Source organism: Plutella xylostella, chromosome 28 (genome assembly GCF_932276165.1).
Source record: "Plutella xylostella chromosome 28, ilPluXylo3.1, whole genome shotgun sequence".
NCBI lineage: Eukaryota > Metazoa > Arthropoda > Insecta > Lepidoptera > Plutellidae > Plutella > Plutella xylostella.
In genome coordinates this window covers 4802846-4828920 of record NC_064008.1, presented here as the reverse complement: position 1 = coordinate 4828920, position 26075 = coordinate 4802846, and the positions used below count along the sequence as shown (strand labels likewise).

The 26075-nt window shown below is 37.4% G+C and overlaps 1 protein-coding gene and 2 long non-coding RNA genes across 3 annotated transcripts; 2 read left to right on the top strand and 1 right to left on the bottom strand.

The window, feature by feature from the left end:
• Positions 1-695: 695 nt before the first annotated feature.
• On the top strand, positions 696-1824 carry LOC125490913. The gene is made up of 2 exons (XR_007267968.1): positions 696-1155; positions 1557-1824. It is a non-coding gene; the product is annotated as an uncharacterized LOC125490913 (long non-coding RNA).
• A 5538-nt stretch (positions 1825-7362) lies between these two features.
• LOC125490896 lies at positions 7363-8491 on the top strand. Its single transcript, XR_007267957.1, has 2 exons — positions 7363-7822; positions 8224-8491. It is a non-coding gene; the product is annotated as an uncharacterized LOC125490896 (long non-coding RNA).
• Positions 8492-20878: 12387 nt separating this feature from the next.
• On the bottom strand, positions 20879-25201 carry LOC105384824 (repetitive proline-rich cell wall protein). Its single transcript, XM_011555103.3, has 2 exons — positions 25073-25201; positions 20879-22331 (listed from the first exon to the last, which is right to left on the bottom strand). The coding sequence occupies exons 1-2, from the start codon at positions 25082-25084 to the stop codon at positions 21228-21230; spliced, it is 1116 nt and encodes a 371-aa protein (XP_011553405.2). The 5' UTR covers positions 25085-25201; the 3' UTR covers positions 20879-21227.
• Positions 25202-26075: the final 874 nt, after the last annotated feature.

Here is a 26075-nt window from a genome sequence, read left to right as displayed (position 1 = left end):
TTTAGATTTCGATATTACTCAAGATGACTGTTGCAAAAGAGACTTATTTAATAACACAATACCTTATCTTTCTCCGGTTTCATTAACTAGTATCGATTTAGAATCTTTAAGACATGCTTCTCATAAATTAGATAACTTGGAAACAGAATTAAATAAGGCTCAAAAGCAATCTCATATAATTAAATACGGTTCATATTACACTAGCACTACATATGTTTTGACAATACTTTTTATCTTATTTTGTGTTTATAAATGTTGTAGATACCTAACACGTAAACAAACTTCTAATCGCTGTATTAACGTTTTTCGATGTAATAATAGAAAGTTAACTAATTCTAAAACAAGTAAATCTATCGAATTATCTGAAGTTTCCATTGATGATAAAAAATCTGTTAAATCATTACCTCCAAGTGTCAAACATCTGTCAAACCGCAACTTATCAAATTATTGATGTTTTAACTATTATCATAAGATCTTTAGTTTTAATTTTTTTCTCTATCTCTTTTCTTTTATTTTCTATATCATTTTTTTGTTAAGATGTCTCTAGCTTCAACTTCGATTACATACTGCGCTTAACTCTCGCAGAGATAAGCTCCGTTTAAACGGTGTAACGTTGTAGACGTACATGTCTCTAAATAAACGTATCTTAACTTAAAAGTATCTTTTTTTTTTATTTTAACACTTAACTTCATAATAAATAAATAAAAACATTAATTAAAACTAATAACTAAAACTTAATAACATTTTAAAACATAACTTCTTTTAAAGTACATTCGCACTCAAAATACTGAAACGTAATCTGTAGTCATAAACAGTTCATGGTAGAAATTTAGTTTCATAAACCTGCCCACATTTTAATATTGGTAGAAATTTATTGTTCATAACCTGGTATTATTTTTAACATTTCGTGACATCGTGACACTTTCAACGGCTGTCGCCGCTCGCTAGTCATTCATTAGCTTTGCCATCACTGGACTCGAACGTACGCTTGCGCATCTGAATAATAATTGCTTTCGCACATATCATTGCGACTTAAAAGTAAATTTTTAAATAGATAGTGCACCTTAAGTGTCCTAACCGTTCCGGGTCCGCTATACAAGGCGCTGCTGGCTCTGTGTACCTGTGTTTTACATAAATCCTCAAACCCCATATTGGGTAAGTTGTGAACAAGATGTTATTTATTTTAATTTGTGTGCTAACATTTCTCCTTAGCTTTTGAATTGCTGTTGATTGTCTTTTTATTGGCGGTTACTGTGTTCAACCGACCGTTGGAATATTCCAGTGGTCGCATTTTGAATACCGTATCCTACCTTCACCTTTTTAATATTTTCATTTTTAAACTTGTAACTTAAATATTTCTTTTTAATTGCCTTCTGCATTCATTATCTTTTGTTAAATTTAAAGCCTACTTAATTCTTCGCAAATGTAAACTCCGTTCTGATTGTTTTCACCACGGCACCGCTTGCTACATAAGTACTTACCTACAATGCGTTGCCGTCGGTGGTAACACGGAACGTTATGGAATCATTCCTAACGTATTTCGTTGGCCATTCCAGGGTTTCAGTACGGGATTTTGAAGACCTAGGCTTCGCTTCGCTACCTACTGCCGCATCACCCTCTGCTTCGCTTCCGCTTCGGACCTGCAGCTTAGCACGGCGACCTACAACCCTGCCCGTGGCTGACGACCTGTTCCACCGGCATCTGACCATCCAGGGGAGTGCTTGAACTACGCAGTGAAATCAGATACTAGGCCGACACACCACGACCCGTTCTACCGACTTAGGTGGCCTGCGGCCATCAATAAATTTATTTTCGTTGGACCTACCTACCTCTTTTATTTACCTCCCAGTAGGGACGATAGGTAAACAGGTAGGGAACGTCACACTGGCGCCCTTAAACGTGGTTGTGTCTGATTTTGCTGCGCAGTAAGTAGTAAAGTGTTTGTTTGTGTGTGCGTTGTAAAACGTTTTTTTTTGTTGCTCTGCCGTAACTGAGGTGTATTTTGCATTTTTTTTAAAGTATAATTTGTACCTATTTGTTTTAATTTAAAACGGATTTTTTTAACGTTATTAAATTTTGTTAACGGTTTTTTAACTGGCAACATTTTTTTTAAAGTACCCTAATTAGTTAATTACTTCGTGACATTTTTTTTTCTGTGATACCAGCGTAATACACACCAGTTACATTTATTTTTATTTTTCAACGCTTCTTTTATTTTTGGTTCTGTGCGTTTTTTTTTGTTTTGTGTATTTATTTTAAAAGAGTACAACGTTACCTAATTCTTTTTGTAACAGAACGGAGTAAATTTTTTTTTTCAACTCTTGTTCACAATTTACCCAAGTTTTTAAATAACAATTCTTGTAGCTCTCCCCCATTGTAATATTTTTATTTTTTTGTCATGTTCCCCATAAAATTTTTGTCCCTTCAAAAATCCGAACTGGAATACGAGGTATCCATCAGAGGTACAGTTCCAGCGTCCAGTGTTGCGGAATTGCGAAAGCAAATAGTGGAGCTGGCTATAAACTTTCCCTCTGAGGATATCCTCGAGTCCGGTTTGGATTCTAAAAAAGACTTGCAGGGTGTGTTCGAGGTTTTGTCTAAAATACAGGCCAATTTTGAGTGTGTAAAACCTGACAAAGCACTTGTGCAGCGGACACGGAACATGTTACACCATTTGCATCACCGTCTAAATAGGATGCAAACGGTTGACTTAGATAGGGTCGCGTATGAGGAAACCGTATCTTTATACAAATCCTATATGGAAAAAATTATTTCCCTGGAAAATAAGAGTATTGACCCTCTATCAATACCCACTGCGGAACCTTCTGTTCCCAGTCCAAGCGTTCCTTGCGTCGTTTCGGTGACCTGTGAACGTGGTGGTGCAGGCGAACTATGCAAACTTAAATACAATGGAAAAACTTGCGTGCGGGCATTCGTCGAACGTGTCACGGAATTCTTAGAGTCACGGAACCTAGCCGACGATAAATTTCTAGCGTATGCGACCGAGATTTTTACGGACCATGCGCTTATTTGGTATAGAAGCGTAAGAAATCAGGTGTCAAGCTGGGCTGATTTAAGACAACTGCTCATCAAAGATTTCGACCAATCTGATTATGACTACAGATTGCTTTCTGAAATCAGGCGTAGAACACAGGGCGAATCAGAAAATATCACGATCTTCCTTTCAATAATGTCTGGCATGTTTTCTCGACTTTCTAAGAAAGTCTCAGAAGACGAGCAGCTGGAGATTATTCTTCATAATATCCGCCCCTGTTATGCGAGCACTTTGGCATCAGTCACACAAATAACAACAATAGAAGCTCTCAGAACCCTATGTCGTAACTATGAGAACATACAGGCTCGACTTTCTCATTTTCGCGAACCTTCTGGCGTTACACCTGATTCCTTAGCACCTGAGTTTGCTTACTCTTCAAGTAATCAAACCAAAAAACAAAATTATAACGAAAATAAAAACTATAATTATAACAATAATTTCAATAAAAACAACAATTACACGAACAAAAATGAACCAAGAACTATATACATTCGATGGTAACTGGGAATAGGACTCGTTTCTGCTTTAGGTGCAAATCAGATTCACACAATCTTCGTCAATGCCCTAATCGCGATGTTATCGTTTGTTTCCGCTGTGGTCGTGATGGTGTTAAAACACCCGACTGTCCGGACTGTAACAAACACAAGCCGATTTCAAAAAACTAGATGTTCAGAATTGTAGCAATAAATCAGGTAGTAACTTTGATCAATCCGACTGGGACAATTGGTTAAAAACAATTAAAACTTTCTTTAACAGTTACAAAGTTGCTACAATTCTGAAACACATACCGGCTTATGATCCTAGACCTTATGCCACCATTCGCATAAATGATATTACTGCTTGTGGTCTTCTAGATTCTGGCGCGGCAGTATCGATTCTCGGTAATAACGCTCACAAAATCTTACTGGATAGTGACCTTAAATTAATTGAGAACGACTGTATTTCTGTCACTGCAGCTGGAGGCCAGTCACTCAAAAGTATTGGGTACATTAATTTGCCCATACATTTTGACAACAATTTTCATATTGTCAAAGCATACGTGATTCCCGACATTGAATCTCCTCTTATCCTAGGTGTCGACTTCTGGCGTAGTTTTGATTTGTGCCCAAAATTGTTAAGTTCAGAGGGTATCACCTTCCTTGATTCTCCTTTGTCAGAACTCAAGGTTGGCATTAATGATGCTTTCATACAGTCGTATGACAATTTAGATGACTCTCAAAAACTCATTGCCGACAATGTCATTGAGCAGTTCAAAGACATCTCAACCGATCGTAAGGGCCTGGGCAGGACCAATCTGATTACCCACCGCATAGACACTGGCGATGCTCAGCCTGTTAGACAGCGTTATTACAGGATGTCTCCAGAGAAGCAGCGTATCCTGACAGACCAAGTAGACGAGATGCTGTCCCTCGACGTGGTCGAGCCTTGTGAGAGTGCCTGGTCGTCTCCGGTGCTCATTGTCTATAAAAGTAACGGGCAACCTCGTTTTTGCCTGGATTCCAGAAAGCTGAACTCGGTCACCAAGAAAGATGCCTACAACTTGCCATATGTGGCCGAGATTTTAGACAACTTGCGCGACGCTAAGTATCTTTCTAGCGTCGACTTGTCAAAAGCTTTCTGGCAAATCCCTATAGCACCGGAGGACCGAAACAAGACCGCTTTCTACGTTCCCGGTAGAGGCACTCTCCATTTCAAGACCACAGCCTTTGGACTTACCAACGCGCCAGCTACTCAGCAGCGTTTGGTCGATTTGCTGTTTGGCGACTTTGATCTGAAGACCTTTGCGTATTTGGATGACATCATTGTCATTAGTAGCTCTTTTGAGGAGCACGTGTCACTTTTACTGCGCGTGTTGGACAAGCTGAAGATGGCCAATTTGACTGTCAATCTTGACAAGTGCAAGTTCTTCAGAAGTCAACTTAAATACCTTGGATACGTGGTGGACGCAAACGGCCTGCGCACGGATCCCGAGAAGGTTGAAGCTATCCTCAATTACCCGACACCTACTTGTCGGAAGGACTTGAAGCGTTTTCTCGGGACCGCAACTTGGTATCGCCGTTTTGTGCCCAATTTCAGCACGATCGCAGGTCCTTTAAATAAGTTGACTTCCCATAAGAAGAACGCACCTGCATTCAAGTGGTCACCTGAGGCTGACGCAGCATTTCAGAAGCTGAAGGAGTGTTTAGTTTCGGCCCCCGTATTATCATGCCCAGACTACAGCCTGCCTTTCGAAGTCCATACGGATGCGAGCAACTACGGCGTTGGTGCTATGCTGACTCAGGTCATCGACGGTAAAGAGCACCCCATTGCTTACATGAGCAGATCTCTAACCAGTGCCGAGAAAAATTACAGTATCACTGAACGGGAGACCCTTGCAGTAATTACGGCCCTCGAGCACTGGCGATGCTATTTAGAGAATGGGATGACCTTCACCGTCTACACCGACCATTCAGCACTTAAGTGGTTCCTCTCGCTCAGCAATCCGACTGGAAGGTTGGCTCGTTGGGGAGTTCGTCTGTCCTCATTCAACTTTGAAATCAAGCACAGGCGTGGGGTCGACAACGTAATTCCCGACGCTCTTTCCAGAGCTGTACCATGCTCTTCTGTGTCCACGTCCAACTCCATTGGAACTACTAATGATGACTGGTATAAGAAACTGTATAACGGTTGTCTGAGCTCGCCCAGTCAATACCCAAACTTTCTTATAAAGAATGGGTCGCTTTATCGGCTGAGCAAGAACAAGTGTAACCTTACTTCGGAGTTCGCGTGGAAGGAGGTCGTCCCGAGAGACTTGCGTGATAAGGTCATTGAGGACAATCACTCGGAGCCAACCTCAGGACATCTTGGTACCTTTAAAACCTATAGGCGTGTAGCTTTACGCTATTATTGGCCTGGGATGCACCAAGATGTCGTGAAGTTCGTAGGCTCATGCCCCAAGTGTTTGTCGTACAAGTCGCCAAATCACGCAACCTTAGGTGAAATGGGTCGTCCGAAGCAGTGCTCACGACCATTTCAGATGATCTCGGTTGACTTTGTTGGTCCTCTTCCCGTGACAAAGAAGCAAAACAGCTACCTTTTAGTTGTCACTTGTTGCTTCTCGAAGTTTTGCATGATCTTCCCCTTGCAAAAAGCTACAGCCGATGCTGTTGTCAGGATTCTGGAGGACTCCGTCTTTCTGATTCACGGAATTCCCCAGACTATATTCCTGGACAACGGCAGTCAATTTATTAGCCATGTTACTAGTGCATTCTTCAAAAAATATAACATCCCCAACATATTTTTCACCCCCAGGTATACCCCCCAAATTAATACGGTGGAAAGGTATAACAAGACCATCGTCACCTGCTTATCAACGTTTGTTGATAATGACCATCGGTCTTGGGATACCTTTGTGCCTAAAATTCAATTCGCCATCAACAACTCTGTCAATGAGGCCACAGGATTCACACCATCTTTTCTTGTTTATGGTCGTGAACTTGTTACCTGCGGCTCTCACTATACTGACAGTGACTTGGGCGATGAGGTTTTGTTTCTGCCTAGGGACATTTATGCTGAAAATTTGGGATGTCTTTCGTCCATTTTCAATGATGTTCAGGCCACTCTTTGGCATGCACATGTTAAAAATACGTCCCAATACAACTTAAGACGAAAACAGGCGGAATTCAATGTCGGAGACGTAGTCTTTAAGCGAACATACGTCTTGAGTGACATGGACAAGTACTTCAGTAAAAAACTTGCGCCTAAATTCATCCAGTGTCGTATTACCGCGAAGAGATCGCCACTCGTCTATGAGCTAGAAGACATGTCAGGTAAAGATTTGGGCACTTGGCATATAAAAGACCTGAAACTGTCTCGTTTCCCTAGCCGAAAATAATTTTTATTCTGCAAACATAAATATTTTCCTTTTTTTAAACGTGACGTGAACATTACCCAAACGTTTGCTTTTGACATTTAACATCATAATAATAATAAATTGTCAAAATATTAGTCATTTTTTGATATTTTTTTTAAAAAAGAATGACTTATGTTATGAATGGTTGCGTTAATAATCTAATATGATTTTTATTGCTTAGTTTGAATGTGGAAGTATGAAGTTGAAGGTTGAATGTTTTTTTTTTCTGACAGGTATGTATGAAAGTGTAGTATTTTTACATTTTATTTTTATTATTTAACCGGATTTTATCTAGGATAAAATCCTTTCCGTGAGACGGGGGGTAATGTAACGTTGTAGACGTACATGTCTCTAAATAAACGTATCTTAACTTAAAAGTATCTTTTTTTTTTATTTTAACACTTAACTTCATAATAAATAAATAAAAACATTAATTAAAACTAATAACTAAAACTTAATAACATTTTAAAACATAACTTCTTTTAAAGTACATTCGCACTCAAAATACTGAAACGTAATCTGTAGTCATAAACAGTTCATGGTAGAAATTTAGTTTCATAAACCTGCCCACATTTTAATATTGGTAGAAATTTATTGTTCATAACCTGGTATTATTTTTAACATTTCGTGACATCGTGACACTTTCAACGGCTGTCGCCGCTCGCTAGTCATTCATTAGCTTTGCCATCACTGGACTCGAACGTACGCTTGCGCATCTGAATAATAATTGCTTTCGCACATATCATTGCGACTTAAAAGTAAATTTTTAAATAGATAGTGCACCTTAAGTGTCCTAACCGTTCCGGGTCCGCTATACAAGGCGCTGCTGGCTCTGTGTACCTGTGTTTTACATAAATCCTCAAACCCCATATTGGGTAAGTTGTGAACAAGATGTTATTTATTTTAATTTGTGTGCTAACATTTCTCCTTAGCTTTTGAATTGCTGTTGATTGTCTTTTTATTGGCGGTTACTGTGTTCAACCGACCGTTGGAATATTCCAGTGGTCGCATTTTGAATACCGTATCCTACCTTCACCTTTTTAATATTTTCATTTTTAAACTTGTAACTTAAATATTTCTTTTTAATTGCCTTCTGCATTCATTATCTTTTGTTAAATTTAAAGCCTACTTAATTCTTCGCAAATGTAAACTCCGTTCTGATTGTTTTCACCACGGCACCGCTTGCTACATAAGTACTTACCTACAATGCGTTGCCGTCGGTGGTAACACGGAACGTTATGGAATCATTCCTAACGTATTTCGTTGGCCATTCCAGGGTTTCAGTACGGGATTTTGAAGACCTAGGCTTCGCTTCGCTACCTACTGCCGCATCACCCTCTGCTTCGCTTCCGCTTCGGACCTGCAGCTTAGCACGGCGACCTACAACCCTGCCCGTGGCTGACGACCTGTTCCACCGGCATCTGACCATCCAGGGGAGTGCTTGAACTACGCAGTGAAATCAGATACTAGGCCGACACACCACGACCCGTTCTACCGACTTAGGTGGCCTGCGGCCATCAATAAATTTATTTTCGTTGGACCTACCTACCTCTTTTATTTACCTCCCAGTAGGGACGATAGGTAAACAGGTAGGGAACGTCACAACGGGGGGGCTGTTATGTCCGCACAGTAAAATGCAAACACCGCATTACGCGCATTCAATCATTTCGCAATTTTAATAGCTAAGTACATACTTAGGTCACGTTTAAAATTTAGTTCCGAGTCGCGCGTCGTCGGTGTTGAAGCTAAAGCTAATTAATGTGAATAGTGTTAAGTGAAATTCATTAATAAACTGGTGAAGTTACAAAAGGAATTTTCACTGAAGAGACTCCCGCTGCACGCCGCACAACAGTTCGTTTATTTTCACTAAACCCAAATAGCTATTATTTATAATGACCATTTTATTGCGACAAAAACTGTTGTAAAACTAGAACGGTTGCGGTGCAACCCCGGTGGTTGGGGGCGGCCATAACTCTGCCCCGGCCGGGAGTCGATCCCGCGACGGGGGGCCGTCGACGCCGGCAATCACTGAGCTACTGGGGATTGAGATGTCAATGGGGTTTGTGTTTTGGGTTGCTCGTTTGATTTGTTTCTTCTCATTTAGGTTATACAGGGTAAATAAATGATCAGTGAACTATGCGAAGGCAGGTTAATGTACCTAACTAACGAAAAATAATTATACGTTCATATACTTAATATTTTCTTTAAAATTTATAAGGTTTAAAAATTATGGGAAGCAACACCCTTGCTCATTTCTTTTTAATTTAAGCTTTTTTTCTTATTTGTTTTATTTTATTTTTGTGTTGTTTCTGTGAGTGTGTGAAATAAATTTATTTTCTTTCAGAAGAAACAAAAACTAGAAAGAATTCTAGTTTTTGGCGGCGCTTCTTAGTTCGCTTTTATAAAAGATTTATTCTTGTGAGTGTTCCAGGATAATTAAAATTTAACATACTTTTGATACACAAATATTCATTCATTCAGTTCAGTTACCGAAGTCAGTTTTTGTAAAAAAAATTAAAAAAAATATGGAAAAAGCTGTATTTAACAGCGAACTTTCATTCAAACACCCCGTTTAACTCTTTTGTATGAACAATGCGATATGAAATATTTAAAAGGCTCTTGTAACCAAATTTACTATATTTTAATGTTGCTCATTTGTAGGTTTCATTAAAATAAGTTTAATATATTAAAGTAACAAATGAAATTCCGTGTTATATGACTTAAGTAAATGGTAAAATAGTCACCTTTATGTATGCCTTCGTAAGCGCCTGTATGAATTATATGAGCCAACTGTCGACAACCATAAAATGCTGTGTGAGTATTGTAAGGCTATGTACTTCGACATCAATTCTAAATTAAATATTATGTACTTGCTAAACAAACATACAACTGCTGTCCTCAGCCTCTTCGTCCTACATAGTAGTCGGTTCAGCGAGCTGAAAGTCGTCCAACGTTAAATTTTTTCTACCTATTCACTAATTCCTTCTTTTTGTTGACTTCTGTGTAAGTTGGGTACTCAATAGTACTTATGAAAATAAAAGCTTTATTCCTAATAACATAAGGGTTTATGTTTGAGTCTATTCTTCAACAAGTTTTGAATCCCAATTCTCATAGTTAAAAAAACAATGCATTAATTTATCTCTAATCTACTCTACAATCGCCACCACCCACCTTTTAGCGAAACCGATAACGAAACAAAAACGTTGTCATCAGACGTTATCAAACAATCAAGGTATCCAGTGACCAAAAGGAACCGCATCTAATACGCGTCAAATTTTATTAACTTTTAGATTTACACGCCATTTAACTGGTCACACAGAAAAAAGTTTTAGTTTCAAGTTAAAAAAAAAATATTTATGGCCGGACGCCTGGGCTGGCGCCTGCGTTATTGAAAATGGATTTAAAAGTCTATAGTAATAGCTTTTTTTGCAACTCTATCACAATCTCCTGATAATTACATTCTTGGTCTATACTGTTAATATTGACATTTAATTTAAATTTGCCCTATTTTATTTAAAAAAATCATTTGGTCATTGATTCTGTAACAACAAAATCTTGGTATTTACTCACGGGCAATGAAAAGGTTCCACTGTGAAAAGTACCAAATTACACCTAAACGGAAAAGGCTAGCTTAATGACGCCTTCTACAACATTGAAGTACATTTAACGGAGCATCAGGATATTACCCAACAAAAAACGGTACCTAATATTTTGTTCAAGTTTTAAATGAAATGTTTGGTTTGTTTGGTGTTGGAATTTTGTGAGTGGAACGTTTTCATTTCCCGTGAGTGTATTAAGTTCAGGGAAACTACATAAAAAGAGTGCAAAAGTGGTCTGAAGTGAGCCGAAAGGGGGTGACTAAAATTAGTACCACCGGTACAATATGAAAACTATCACATTCCAGGAGTTCCCTGACTGTACCTCACATCAGATTTAAGACGGTCGAATGGCGTAGTGGTTTGTGGCCCTGACTGCTATGCCGAAGGTCCCGGGTTCGATTCCCGGCTGGGGCAGATATTTGTTTAAAGACAGATATTTGTACTCGGGTCTTGGGTGTTGATATTTATATTTAATATGTATCTATCCATGTATTTGTGTAGATATAACAGCTGTCCGACACCCATAACAAAGGTTCTTCCTAGCTTGGGGTCCGATGGCCGTGTATGAGATGTCCCCACATATTTATTATTTACATCAGATGTTCATCTTGACAAACTGACCCAGCATCAACAATTCAACAGCTATAAACTGTCAGTGGTCATTAGACCACCGGCACTACGGCTCTCGGGATAATCCCAAATATGTCACATAACATTCCGAATGCGACGTTAAAATCACCCATTTATACACGGTAGCGGAAAAAAACACCGGCAGAAAAAAATGTGGAGTGATTTGGTCTTATTTTCTTCTCTATTGATGCTTGGTTTACATTCGTTCGTTATTTCATGGCTTCTGAATAATAATAACTTTTTTAAATCAGAACTGTACAGTCATGTGTGGTGTATGTACACACTTTTGTACCTTATAAAATGAAGTAATCGAACCGTTTTTTTGAATTTATACTTGATGAGGTGCACCAGAAACGGCTGCAGTATATACCCGTTGGGTACATACATACATAACACACAATAGAAGAAAATTATCATCAGATATTTATTTAGTTATACAAAATGAAATATTGATAAGTACCTCATTTTAACTCTTACAAATTCGACCAATGTAAGCCGCGCTTTTCTAATTAACCTAAATTTTAGGGTCAAACCGAGGCATTCCATATTTTTTTCCAGTAAAGAGGTATTTTTTTTATTTTATTCAAATGTTTACTTTATCTGATGCATATCTGAAGAAATCCTTGTTAGGGAACCGTTTAACCGTGAAACGAAGGGTTATAAGGGTGAAATCATAGTTTATTTGCTATCAAGTTAAATTAATTCGATTGAAATTCAGATAAAATGTGCTTAGAAGAATCTACTAAATACTCAAGCTTGGCAAGTTGTTTTCCCGAAATATTTAGAATTAATTTCTATTAAAAGAATTATATTTTAGCATTAAGTCCACCTTTTGTACACTTATATCTCATATTTGTGCAATAAAGTATTAAATAAATAAATATTCAACCTTTGTATCACCATTCTTTTCCCCCATTTTATTTTAATTATCAAATCATTTGCTTTCATAGTATTTTTTTTTCTTTCAACTGTTAAATTCAGTGTTGGTTCTTTGTTTTTTATACATAATGCACTCACGACTGTAATCCCCGAAGCGAGCCACCCACTTTTTGCAGCACATTTGTACTCACGCGATAGGTTGCGAACCACTTCGCCGTGTCTTTATATGGGTTTAGTTACTTGTTCAAGTACCCAAATCCAGAGTAAATATCAATTTTCTCTAGCTATCAAAACGGGTTTATATTATATTTTTTGGGGGTATGAACAGCAACAGTCAGTCCATTTTACTTAAATTTTAAATGAACTTTTTAACTGATTGATGATGTTGTAGACCTACAATAAAGTAAACGCCTCACGCAAACTAACTAGCAACGAATAGCAAAAAGTATAATTGCTTACGCTGTCTACTCATTCCATCTTATAAACATTATACCATTCAACCTGTCATAAACAATAAAACATAATATATGCATAAACAAATTGAAAATATCCTTATAAAACCCTCTAACAGCCGTTTACGCATGATTTACAACATAATCAAGCATTTATGCCATGTTTGTATGCGTTATTACTCGCATTCATACATTGTCCCCTAAACATAACACTTTCACTTATAAATTGACCTTTAAATACTGTAGCAGTACAGTATTGTGGTAGCACGGAGGGTGGAATCTAAGGGTCAAGTAGGTAAAGTGAATGGTGGTTCTAATTGCTTGTAGTGGTTGAGGGTTTGATACGATCTGGAGGTAGGTAATTCCGCCGAAATTGTGTCGGAAATATAGAAAGAATGTGGTCACTGACATGTGGAATTAAAGCGACATTTTGGATGTAGAGCTAATAAGGTTTAGAAGGAGCCAAATATTTAAAAAAAGTGGTAGTCGTCAAGCCATATTTTATATATTATTTAGAGATTATGTGAAATACCTGTCCTGTGAGCTGCTAATTCAGTAGACCGACCGTTGGGATAGATGTGTTCTCAAGTGGGATGCCCTCCGGACCGCTGGACTGACGACTTTACTGGTTGTACGAGGATAAAGTGTTGTGACACTGACTATCTTCAATGATAACGAATAGCACCAATCGGTAAAATTAACCTTTTCCTTTTTTTAATGGCTTTAAAAATATATGCCACTTCTAGTATTTTACTAAGCCGCATCAGAATGTTACAGGTGGGAATTATCTCGGGCCCATCGCTCGTCTAAACGACGTAGATAGGGCAACATCTTCATAACTCACTTACGACCGTTTTCGTGTAAACAGCTATCGTATACTTTGATGGGTTCATTATTTTTGCTGCCTAGTTTTTGTTTTATGACTTGGTTTTTATTGAGAACAATAATTAAATGTTAGTAGGTTCTTTTTTGGAAAAAGAAATTGCGGTATTTCATTCGGAGCGATAAAAGTTTGTGTCAGTCTATTTGTTAACATCTTAGGCTTGATTCCCAGTGGGCAAACTGACGACTGAGTAACCGGCGTATCGGTTTAGTTTTATCGAGTATTTACACTGAAGAAAGTGAGTCTAGTAACGAACAAACAGATTGCTTACTAAGAACGTAGCCCTAGGTCGCAACTTTTTTTCTTCATAAAGATTTTTTTATATAATGGCTAAACTGTGTGTCCTATTTTTAAAACAATAAGACAGTTACTACAGGTAAATAAGTAATATATTTAATGTACAAATAAAGAATATTCTATCTATCTATCTATCTAAATAACAATATTAGTTTCTTACAATAGCATCAATTACTACTAGACTACATTATACATAAATATACTTGCTACCCCATAATCATAAATCTTACCCAATTTGATTCAAAAATAGGCACTCGTTATCAGCTGTAAAATGTTTATCATATATAATATTTTAACCAAACCTTTTAATTAAGTACTTTGTAGATAATACAATTGTTTTCTATAAAACCACCCTATTTATCGTATTCTAATTGTTATCAATATAATCAATCTACATTTATATTGGTTTCAGGGTGAAATTGGGGTGGATAGATAAGAAAAGATTAAAGGTTTAATTTTCAAAGCAAGCCGATGTCTATAATTGTGTGGGATATACTGATTACTTTATTACTAAATACATATAAAAAAATATTTTATTTATCTTAGTAGTTACTAGTAGTAAAGTAAAGTAAAGTAGTAATAACTATATGACAACATATAGTCATTTGTTTCCTATCTGTATAATATCAATAATATGCCATTTAATTTATTGCACTTACGGTCAATGAAATGGTTCCACTGAGAAAAGAACCAAATTACTTAAAATTTAAGGCTAAACGCTAGCTTAGTTACGCCTTCTGCAATATTGAAGTGGGTACATTTAACAGAGCATCAGGATATTACCAACAAAGACGGTAACATTTTGTTCAGATTTTTTATTACATTTTTGAAATTTTTCATTGCCTGTGAGTGTATTGAGCCATTGATGTCGGTCCGAACTTTAGCTATGCTATGACTATAACACAAACTATCCCCTTCAACAGAAGGTTGCCTGGAAGAGATCGCTTGTATCGATAAGTCCGCCTCTTGTATTTTTTAGTTCTAGTTCTCCAGTGTTTTCATTGTACAAAGCTAAACTACTACTTTCACATGACAATGCAGTTAAATGCCTACAACTTTGAGTAACATTTAATTTAACAACTATTGCAGTCTTTACTATACAATCACATTATTCTTTTACTACACAAGAGTGGTCTAGTTACCAATGAGTACAGTCAACCAAAGATTAATTTAACATAGGTACTACATTTCTAATTGTATCTACATTTCTATACTGCACGTGCACATACTACACTATTATGTTCTTTAGTGTGTATACAATAAAGTGATTAAATAAATAAGTAGATGTTTTCAATGGCAGACGTTCCTAAATGACTCTTGTATCATGACTCAACTGTACTTATCTAAATAGTTATGTAGAGACGTGAGTGAGATGTGTTTTGTTTTATTTAGATTTCTTTCTTATGTAATGTGGAGCAGGTGCCGGCTTTCATTTGTTCGCACTTCATTGTATGTCGTTTAAATGAAATAGATTTATTTGAATTGTAGCCTTTCTAGTAGTAAATAAAATATTTTAACATACAGGGTGTTACAAAAGTGGTGTAAGCCGAAAGAGTTGAGTTGAGCTGTTTGACCAAAATATCTATGAAGCATTTTATCGAAGAATTATGAAGATTATAACTAACGTCTTAACATGCAACACATGTAGTTCAACACATGTTAAATAGTAGCAGTAACTACAGATTATTAATTTAGTACTCAATTCACAAACATGGTTTGTAAACTGCCACCACACACAAAATTACCTAATCCCTGATCTATCTATTTCAATCAGTTTTCTAAGCTCCATTGGACTATGCAAAAACCGAAAACGTAATTTCGCGCCAAACTCATCCTTATCCACTTACAATAAGGTATACATCATGGGACTTATAATAGATTATTATAAGTAATCTAACACACCACGTAAGTGTGAATTTAGTTCCTAGTGTTGCAACACAGATTGTTAGCCAAGCGCAGACGTTGCGTTCACAATTTATACATGGCCGGTGACCATGCATTGTAAATTCATAAATTAACTATAACTTAGTATAACATAATTAGGTAAGTATGTTGATAGTCGGTTGGAATGAGGGCTGTTTGAGTTAATGGCAATTTAAAATCAATAAACGGCGATTCGGCTCGCCACCTATCACGTGAGTGCCTATTTACAGCAAAAAGTGGGTGGCTCGCTTGCGAGTCACCTCTGACCACCCCTTCGGGGATTACAGTCGTCAGCATAATATGTACGTTTGCAAACGGAACACAGTGGCAGAAAAAAAATCTTCGCGAATTTTCAAAAGGCCTAGAACAAAAGATGTTCTGAATGATTTCCTGGGTGACTCCCTAGTATGCCCTTTTTGCAACACCCTGTATATCGGATAAACAAAGCTCTCTGCATTTTATAGAACATTCTAGAGCCTCGAGGCCTCGGGCGACGATTGAGAAGTTTTGCGTAAATACGAGCATAAATCTATCTCCGTTACAATTTGATCACCGTATTTACGTATTATCTTTCACAGCAATATGAGATCGACTTGTGCAATTGAGATTACGACTGTTCTGAAGTGACAATTCTAGCACTTTTGGACAAAAGCACCATTTCTATACTAGATGCGTACATAGGTAGTTACATAAAGATCTAAACCAAGTTTTTGAGGTTTACCTTATACATACATGTATTACACGGATAGAAACATGGTGCCTACCCTTCTGGGAGACACAAAATTACCCTAAACTCCTATCCTATTAGCTTACAAACCCTCAGACTGCCTCAGACAAATTAATCTCAATCCAATCAAAATCACGACTTTGACTTTCCTGACAGCCGAATAGCTGCTGGCTCGGTGTAGTAACGCAGTGGCTCGTTGCACAACGGTGACGTAATGCGGGGAAGCAGCTTACATTTTATAACACAGTTAATAGTTAATGGGCAGTCACTGGCGATTCACGCACTGACGGCTATAGCTGTGTTAGATAGCCTAGATAGCGTGTGGAATGCTAGTCTTTTGTAGGTGATATGGATCTGGAGACTATCTTAGATTGGAGTTTTAACACCATTACTACATAGGTACTGATAATAACGTTGAACGTGCTTGGTTTCTCGAAACGTCTATAGTTATTAAATTTTCTAGTGCTACTTTTATGCATAATATGCACTTCCTCCTACTATGATATTCTAGAACAGAAATTACATACTCGTAGCTGTACTTAAATATTCAAATTACAGTATGTATTACAGTTTAACACTTATTTTTTTATACGGTAGTCTATTTGACAGGTTAACAATATTTAAATATACGTAAATCACTGTTTTAATATCGGTAAAATAACAAATACGTACATTATCCTAACTAATATCTTAATCTTAACTAATATTATAAATGCGAAAGTAACTGTGTCTGTCTGTCTGTCTGGGTTCTACCTTTTTTCGCATAAGATTTTTTTGCCTAATCTCGTATTGCATAGTAACGTTTGGTCAAAGTCTCGTTACGCCGAAAATCGTATGGCATAAATCTCGTTTAGTAAAAAGTTATTTCGCATAACATTGTTTAGCCTAATACTGGTATGGTCAAAACTTGAATAGCCTAATAATGCTATGGCATAGGTTTATACAAAGTAATAATATTCGTTTGGCTTTAACTTTGACGGAGCGTCTCCCTACATAGCGCAAACTGTTGCCTTGTATTGTTTCCGCTCCGCTTCGCTGCGCTCCGCTATGGTTTTGATGAACATGTGCACCTAACACGCTCCTCCTCGCTTTGCTCGTCGTCGCACATTTTTAGGTTTCGATCTCATGGGGTTTGTAATAATTATATTAATCGTTAACTTTCGATTTTTTGATCATACAATATCGTGATTTTCGGGATGTAGGAGAAAAATACCACAATTTGTACATTTACTACATACTTAATATATTATTTATTAAGATAACATTAGGAGAAACAAGATTATACGTAGGTATAGACGAACATAAATTTGAGCAAACGAAACTTAGGTGTTTAAAGATTGTGCCTAAAGAGTTTTAGACGAAACGAGCCTTATGCCACAAAAGTCTTGGCAAAGTGATGGTTCGGCCAAAAAAGTTTAGACCATACGAGTTATGCGAAATGAGTTTTGGTCAATAAAGATTATGCCAGATGAGCGGAACCCGTCTGTCTGTTACTCTTTAACGCCAAAACTACTGAACGGATTTGAATGAAATTTGGTATACATACGGTCTAGACCCTGGAAAAGAACATAGGCTACTTTTTATCCCGGAATTCCCACGGGAAAACTTTTTAAGGCGAAGCGAAGCGCGCGGGAACAGCTAGTTACAAATAAATATTACCTGTACTCACATGAAAGTATGTATGTATACGTAGCAAAGGTAGGTAATTAGGAATATAAATAACCTTAACTTACCTATATCTTATATCGCAATGGTATATATGATAGGTACACATTAGATACAGCGCCTAAAATTGCTTGTCCATTTTAGATTTCACCTAATAAGTGTTGGAAACTAGAGCGTGGTTGTGCAACTAACAATCAGATAATATTGGTTAGACATCATTAGTGCTATAATAAATGTTTTAGATTGTAAATAAAGTTTAACTAACTGCCATAGTGTCTGTAAAAGCTCTGTGAATATAAAAAGCTTCTATTGTTGTAAAATATTCAGTGAAAACTAGCTGTTCCGGGGAGCTTCGCTTCTCCTTGCAAAGTTTTCCCGTGGAAATTCCACGATAAAAAGTAACATATGTGTTAATCCAGGGTTCCAGAGCTAACTCCACATGTAATTAAAACCGGTACAGCCGTTATGAAGTGAAAAAGTAACAATCACACTCACACACACACACACATTCTTACAAACTTTAACCTTTATAATATTAGTAGTATTATTAGTAGGATAACAGGATAGTAAGGATAGAATATAGGTAACGTCTTCATAATTAGTCAAAGAATATAGTTTTCTGGACCTTATATACCTTGCATATACCTTCTTTCACATACGAATTCCCTTGACAGGATCCTTACTTTTCTGCATTTAAAAGAAACAACGCTTATAGAATTTTGGGGCATGATACAAAAAAAAAAAAAACACTCACTCACGCCTTGTACTAATGTACTCCCTTGCGGGTTAGGCAGAGGTATGCACCTCTTTGCTGCACCCACTTTTCGCCAGAGTGTTATGTTAATCCCAATGTAATAGGGGGCGGGCCTATTGCCATTTTACGGGCACATCCAAGACCCGAGAACAAATATCTGTGTTTAAACATATATCTGCCCCAGCCGGGAATCGAACCCGGGACCATCGGCTCACTAGATGATGTAGTGCTTTATGTACATTATTTTCTATGGATTAATAATAAATGGGGGGAGTAGTAGATCCAACAGGTGGGACAGACTTGGACATAGAGAGTCGTCTGAACAAGGCAAGAGGCGCGTTTGCCCAGTTGAAACCAGTGTGGAGCTCCAGCGTCATCACCCGGCGAACAAAAGTGAGGATTTTCGAGTCTAATGTGAAGTCAGTCCTGTTATACGGTTGCGAGACATGGTTCGTTCGGAAAGACCTATCCAGCAAGCTACAAGTATTTGTCAACAAATGCTTAAGGCGAATCCTGCGGATTTACTGGCCACGAACCATTTCGAACGCGGAACTGTGGAGACTGACCAAGCAGAAACCTGTCGACCAAGAAATCCTCATTAGAAAATGGAGGTGGCTGGGGCATACCCTTAGAAGACCTGGAGAAACTCCTTCGAAGCGCGTACTCACCTGGCAGCCACCTGGAAGCCGTAAAAGAGGCCGCCCAAAAACAACCTGGCGACGTTCTGTGGAGAGTGAGGCAAAGGTTATGAGGATGGAGTGGGAGGATCTCGCAGCCGCTGCCCAAGATCGAGTCAGATGGAGAAATCTTCTCAAAGCCCTTTGTCCCTGCTGAGGGACGTCAGGATGGATGTATGTGTATGTATGTATGTAATAATAAATATAGTAGCTTCTTTTCGTGCGTAATTGTATGAAACCTTACAGACAAGTTCTTGTTCAACCAGACGTCTGTAGGTGCTGAATTAGAGCATGAACTAATTACTAGTCTTATCTGATCATGTTTTGTGTGTAGTTCAGAAACAGCGAGTCCAATCAGAGATTAGATCTCGCGACAAATCGCTCACTCATTGTTTGAAACATCCGACTAATTTATATTAATAAAATAATGGTGTTATAAGTTTAGTTATAAGATGCAAGTATAAATTTATCGTAACCTTAAAAAACTGTTTTGGGTAAGTACTTCGGTTACCTTTAATAAATAGAAATAATAGCTCAATTTTAAGGTAAGATGACTTTTATAACAAAAATGTCCTTGATTTGGGCAGGAATTTCCACTGAAACAATAATCAGTGCAGAAACAAATTACTCACCACAATCCTATCTGATCATCGCATGCACGTTGCGAAATATCCCATTTTAAAACCGATCATGATAGTGCAGTGCACTCGCTTGACGCAACACTTGAGTCAATTTAAATGACTGACAGGAATCTGATACTATTATCTTTGATGGTCTTTAATGTAAGATTGGTCAACGCCTCGGACATAAAATTCGTCGCAGTATTGTGAAAATTACCTATTGGATCATTAAGTATAAGTAAGATTGAAGTAGGTACTTAACAAAAATATCAACTCATGCAAGGAAAACTTTTATGTTTATTTGGTGATTACTTTAAATATTTTATTGTTAGATTTGTAGTTAGTAATATATTATTTGCCAATCAAATTGTGAATGTATGGTATCAAAGAATTTATTCACGTAACATTGTGAAGGTTTGTACTTGGTTTTACTGATTAGGTAAATAAAAGACTGTTCTCGAACATCCTGACATAAGTACTGATTTTTTAAAATAAAATGAAACATTATTGGCCAAAGTATCAAAACAATGCCATATGCATTTGATTTATTTGTTTTTTCATAACATTATAAATAATAATATGATCTTCAGTCGCAATTACATTTATCATACTATCTTCAATCTCATATTTAATAACAAAATACCTACCAACTTTTGCATTTTTAGGCATCTTATAAGTGAAAGTAGCTCTGCATTTTAACATAATAATTATTTATACAATGACTCAAAAGCAATTATCATTATCAGTTCAAACTCTAGACCATGAAGAATAAAATCTTAAACTTTCTATACTTTGGTGTACTCGGGAAGCAATGAAAATACAAAATTAACGTTTGATATCTTTTTTTATTAAAAGTCAGCCTCAAATTGAAGTACAAAGTACTTCGATAAAGTACATATATACATTTAAAAAAAACAAGCAATTAAAAGCTATTAACAATATAACATCCTTCTCAATTACAAAACGGGATGTCCGCGCATCGCATCGACGATGTTAAGCGGAGAAACGTTTCAGTTTCGAATCTAGCAAACCTATCCGAAGACATCCCTCAAGCCAGGTCTTCCTCACGCGTACGATGGAAATTTTGCTGTACATAACTAAAATACTATGAGTTGATCACATTTCGACTTAAGCCTATAAGGTACTGGGGTGAGAGCTAATACTAGGATTCCACTCAGTGCCAGCCGTGGTGCTCCTGGGGCTGGTGCTCCTGGTGCTCCTCGTGGTGCCCGTGGTGCTCCTCCTCCTTCTTGAAGTACACCGGCACGTGGACCTTCACGGGGTATGGGACCTCCTTCACCAATGGGAAGTGCACGTCCTTGTAGACCGGGTACGGCTTGTCAATGGGCACTTTCACCTCGTAAGGCACCTTCTTCTCAACGGTGTAGGGAACCTTCTTGTAGACGTCGTAGGGCTGGGGCACTGGGACCTTGACGTGGACTGGGTACGGCTTCTCAACCTCGACCTTGTAGGGCTTGTCGACTGGGACCTTGACTTCGTAAGGCACAGGCTTGTGTACGGTGACTGGGTAAGGCTTCTCAACGTGGACTGGGTAGGGTTTAGGCACGTATACGTTGTAGGGCTTGTCGACGGGCACCTTAACTTCGTAGGGCACCTTCTTGATCACCTCGTAGGGCTGGGGCACTTTGACCTCGTACTTCACTGGGTAAGGGACCTTCTTCTCGACGGTGTAGGGCTGGGGTACCGGGACCTTGACTTCGTAGGGGATCTTCTTCTCAACGGTGTACGGGGTGGGCACCTTAACCTTGACTTCGTAGGGCTTGTCGACGGGGTACTTCACTTCGTAAGGCACCTTCTTCTCCACTGTGTAGGGCTCAGGGACGTACACGGGGTACTTCACGTACTCCTTCACGGTGTATGGGACCTTCTTTTCGACAGTGTAGGGTTGGGGTACGGGGACCTTGACTTCGTAAGGCACCTTCTTTTCAACGGTGTAAGGCACGTGCTTCTCAACGGTGTAGGGAACGGGCACCTTCTTGATGACCTCTACGTGCTTGACGTGCTCAGTGTGGTGGTGGTGGTGCTCGTGGCCGTGTCCGTAGGACTCTCCGCTGGAGATAGGCTTCCAGTCGCTGGACACATGTCCGAACTCGTGACCTCCATGGCTGCCGAAGTCGCCGTAGCTGGAACCCCCTCCGTAAGATCCGAAGTCGTGGATCCCTCTCTTCTCCTGTTTCTTGTCTTCGGCGGCCGCTTTTGATTCACCTTTCTCCTCCGCGGCAAAGGCGACCACGGCCAGTGAGGCTGCTAGAACAACCTGTGAACAAAATAAAAAGGAAGTCAGTAAATAGGCCGAAAGCTCAATCATTATGACAAAACTCCGTAATCCTGATAATAATGATTCAGCTATTTTCGATCGCGTCTAGCCAGACAGTCTGGCAATGTTGTTATACCAATACATTATGAAATCACAAACAATTGGCCACTACACGACTCATTACGCTATAAGAACAACGTCCGCATGTTACATGTCATGGTTTTCGCTTTCTATTGCTAAAAAAATATAATATAATTGATCAATTATAGTTCTGCTCCAAATACCCACGGCATTGTTACGTTACAACAAAGATGTACAGGTTCTTATTACCGGTTTAAAGTAATGCTAATAAACTCATTCATTAATATCTTGATAAGCCTATAACTAATCGCCTCATGAGTTCGCATGCTAAAAGGTAAAATATTTTTATTATAAATCTTCAAACTGTTAATGATCAGTTCGGACAATCGAGAAGCAAATCGTCATCATCTCAATTTCAAATATCGAATGAAATGAAAGATTGTAACTCATCAATATTCAACAACCCACTGACCCAATGAACGGAGAAAAGTAAACAATTCCGAATTTGAAATTCAAATGTTGAATCTGTTACATTTATTAGCGTAGAATAACTGATTATTAGCTAATAAAGTCAAAGATTAGGTAACACATCATGACACAGAATCGACAATTAAACGGAAAAGCGTGCGTGTAACAACCGTTGCACAAACCTTAATAACAAGTCATAAAGTTTAGTGAATGTAAGTCATTCTGTTATTATTACTGAGTTATTATGCATTGCTCAATTGTCTAGTCAATTACTCTATTTTTTTAAATTTTGGAAATGTGCTCGATAAATAAAGACTTAAACCCCAATAGAATACATACGAATATTTTACTTAATTTCGCTACAACACGTAGCATACAAAACATTTGGCTGAGATTCTAAATCTGAAACCGACAACTGACACCTGCCTGGGGTATTAAGTTAATCTATCTTCTCTATGCCAACAGTCAGGATGCGAGGATGGATCGAGAAATACGGCATAAGATATGATGTAGTGAAAGTAACGGAAGATTGTGGAGACTGCATAACTGACGGTCGCTGATTGGTCAACAAGTTTGCTTTAATTATTATTCTACGGTCTGGAGCACTGAGTCGTTTCCTCACACACCCTGTTTTATGAATATTACGTCTTCAGTGTTAGGATCGTGGAAAATTTCGCTCGAAGAAAACTGTTATGATTATGATTAATACGAAGTTAGACTGGAAAGTTGCGTATGGAACGATATTCAAATCAAGGTGGTTCTTAAATTGACATGAATAATTTAGTATCCCAAATGCAATTTTTGAAAGTTTGACATAGGGTACAAAGTTGTAGTGATTTTAAAGGAAGTCTCCTCTAAGTATATGACTCTGGCCTAGCTACTCGCATTTTACGTAATATAATCAACTATCAGGTATTCGCTAACTATTACGCATTTTAATGATACTTAAGTATGTGTGGCATACATACCATCACAGAATTTTGCAATTGATTAAATGAAAATCTGTATTAAGATTAATTGGTATGAATTTTTTTGTGATCTAATGAGATCGAATGCAAAGCTAGAATAATATTGATCTGGATTTGGAATGTACTATCAGTAATAGACTAACACATTGGAGATGTCTTTTTTAATTCGATAGTCGTAAGAGTTTAATTAGAAGTATTTGGTACGAAAGTCTATAATTATGTAGTGGGCTAAAGTAACTTACTTTTAATAGCTTAATCACTACGTAACCAGTCTGGATCTAGTACTTAATTTATGGTATAGGACAGCGCATAGTGAGAGTAGAGAAAAGTTTATTAGATAATACTGGCACTTGATAAACCCAGAATAAGTTTATTTTACTGAACTATTTAAAAATTTATGCGATGCGTTGCGATGGAGAGTCACTGTGGAGTTGTGGACGCCCTCTGCCCCATCTAGGGGACATAGGACACTAAGTCGAAAGTAAGTCATTTAAAAATGAAAACAAAATGTAACTATACTAGATAGGTAGATCTGAAATGAAAACTATTATTAGAAAGTATTTTGACTCTATTTTAGTGTTTCGTATCTGTAGTTGTCACAGAAAATGTTTTAACTCTAATTCATGGGCACATTGAATTAATCGGTGGCACCATCACGTGAATACAAACTTTTACGATTTACATTACTTAAAAAATTGTAACAAGATAATTATTCCATGCACTTAGTTTAGTTATTTTGGAAAGTGGCCGAGTGGAGTCATTTACAGAAATAACATGCATTTGTTTTGCCGCGCCGCCGCGTCGTTCGGAAATGGAAAGCTGGTGAAAATGCAAGTAAGCTCTAAACTCGTTTGTGCACCATATTTTACTAACTGGGTGTGTTTCTGGACGGAGCTGTGCGCCAACAGTCTTTTTACTTATAATTTTACATTAATGTAAATAAATTTAACTTTAAAAGTAGATAAAAGTTACAGTATATTTTCAAGTGCCAGTATATGTAATCATTTCACTTGCATAAATCACACCTAATCAAGGATCGAATGTAAGAGTTCTAATTTGGGAGTATAAATTTCGTATTTTTGTGCACTAAAATCCTGAAAACCGTCGCGCACGCACTTCCCCCGAATTTTCCCGCCACTTTTCTTTCACTGTCACTTGCACTGTCCTTGTCCACTTGTTTGTTTTTTTGTTTCTAAAACTTTTTTCTTAATATTTGTAACTCACCAGGTACTTCATGTTGCTGTGTGTCTCCGCCTATAGCCGAAGACTGGTTGTGTGTTGTGACCAAACTGGCAAAGAGGTTATATACTTCGACTCCCACCTACTTGCGTCGAGATGTAAAGAAGGGTACGCGAGGTTCTTTTTTTAAATTTTGATATCAATAATGACTTGGTTTAATTGTAACAAGTGAAATGATGTTCTTTTTTGGTTGGCTGGTGTCCGTTCGGAGTTTTTAAATTGGTTCGGTGATTAAATTTTATTGTTAGTACTTTCTACTTATAGTTTTCAAATGTAGTAATTGGTAATATTAATAACATTTATAACATTTATAATATTAAATAAAATAGTGAATCAATAGTCAAAATGTCAAGGCAAATCCATATTGAAACTCAAAAATCTTAGCTATCATATATTTCGTAATTCGAAAATTGCAATTCGTATTAAAAATGCAGTTAGTTCCATAAATATTAAATGACCATAATTAAATGGAAATGAACTCATTATCATTTATTAGAATTGGCTCTTACAATTTTATTCTAGTATCCTTTACTTAATTACTTAAATATTGACTTTGACTTATACATATAAACAATATAACCAGACACTAGCCAGAATTTGATGTTTTTGCAAGGAATTATGGCAGGGGTTCCTACCGCACTTTGTATTTCAGGTGAATGAACCTAATTAGTATACTTTAAGGTAGTTTTATTCATTCCTGATGCAACAGGTATATATTATAGATTGATATTATTATGGATAGATTGATATATTATTTTACAGTCGTGAGCATATTTATGTTGTTCATATATTATTATCATACATTTTTCAAGGAACAGTTCATAATGAGAAAACAGTGGAACCACATTTATTATGTATAGCATACTCCTGAAAATAGCAACCATCTAATCTAGCAACATAAGCATTTAATTAGCACCCCCAACACAAAAATTAATAATTAATTAATTACTTAGGTAGGTAGGTACGTAATATATGGAACTTTTCTAAA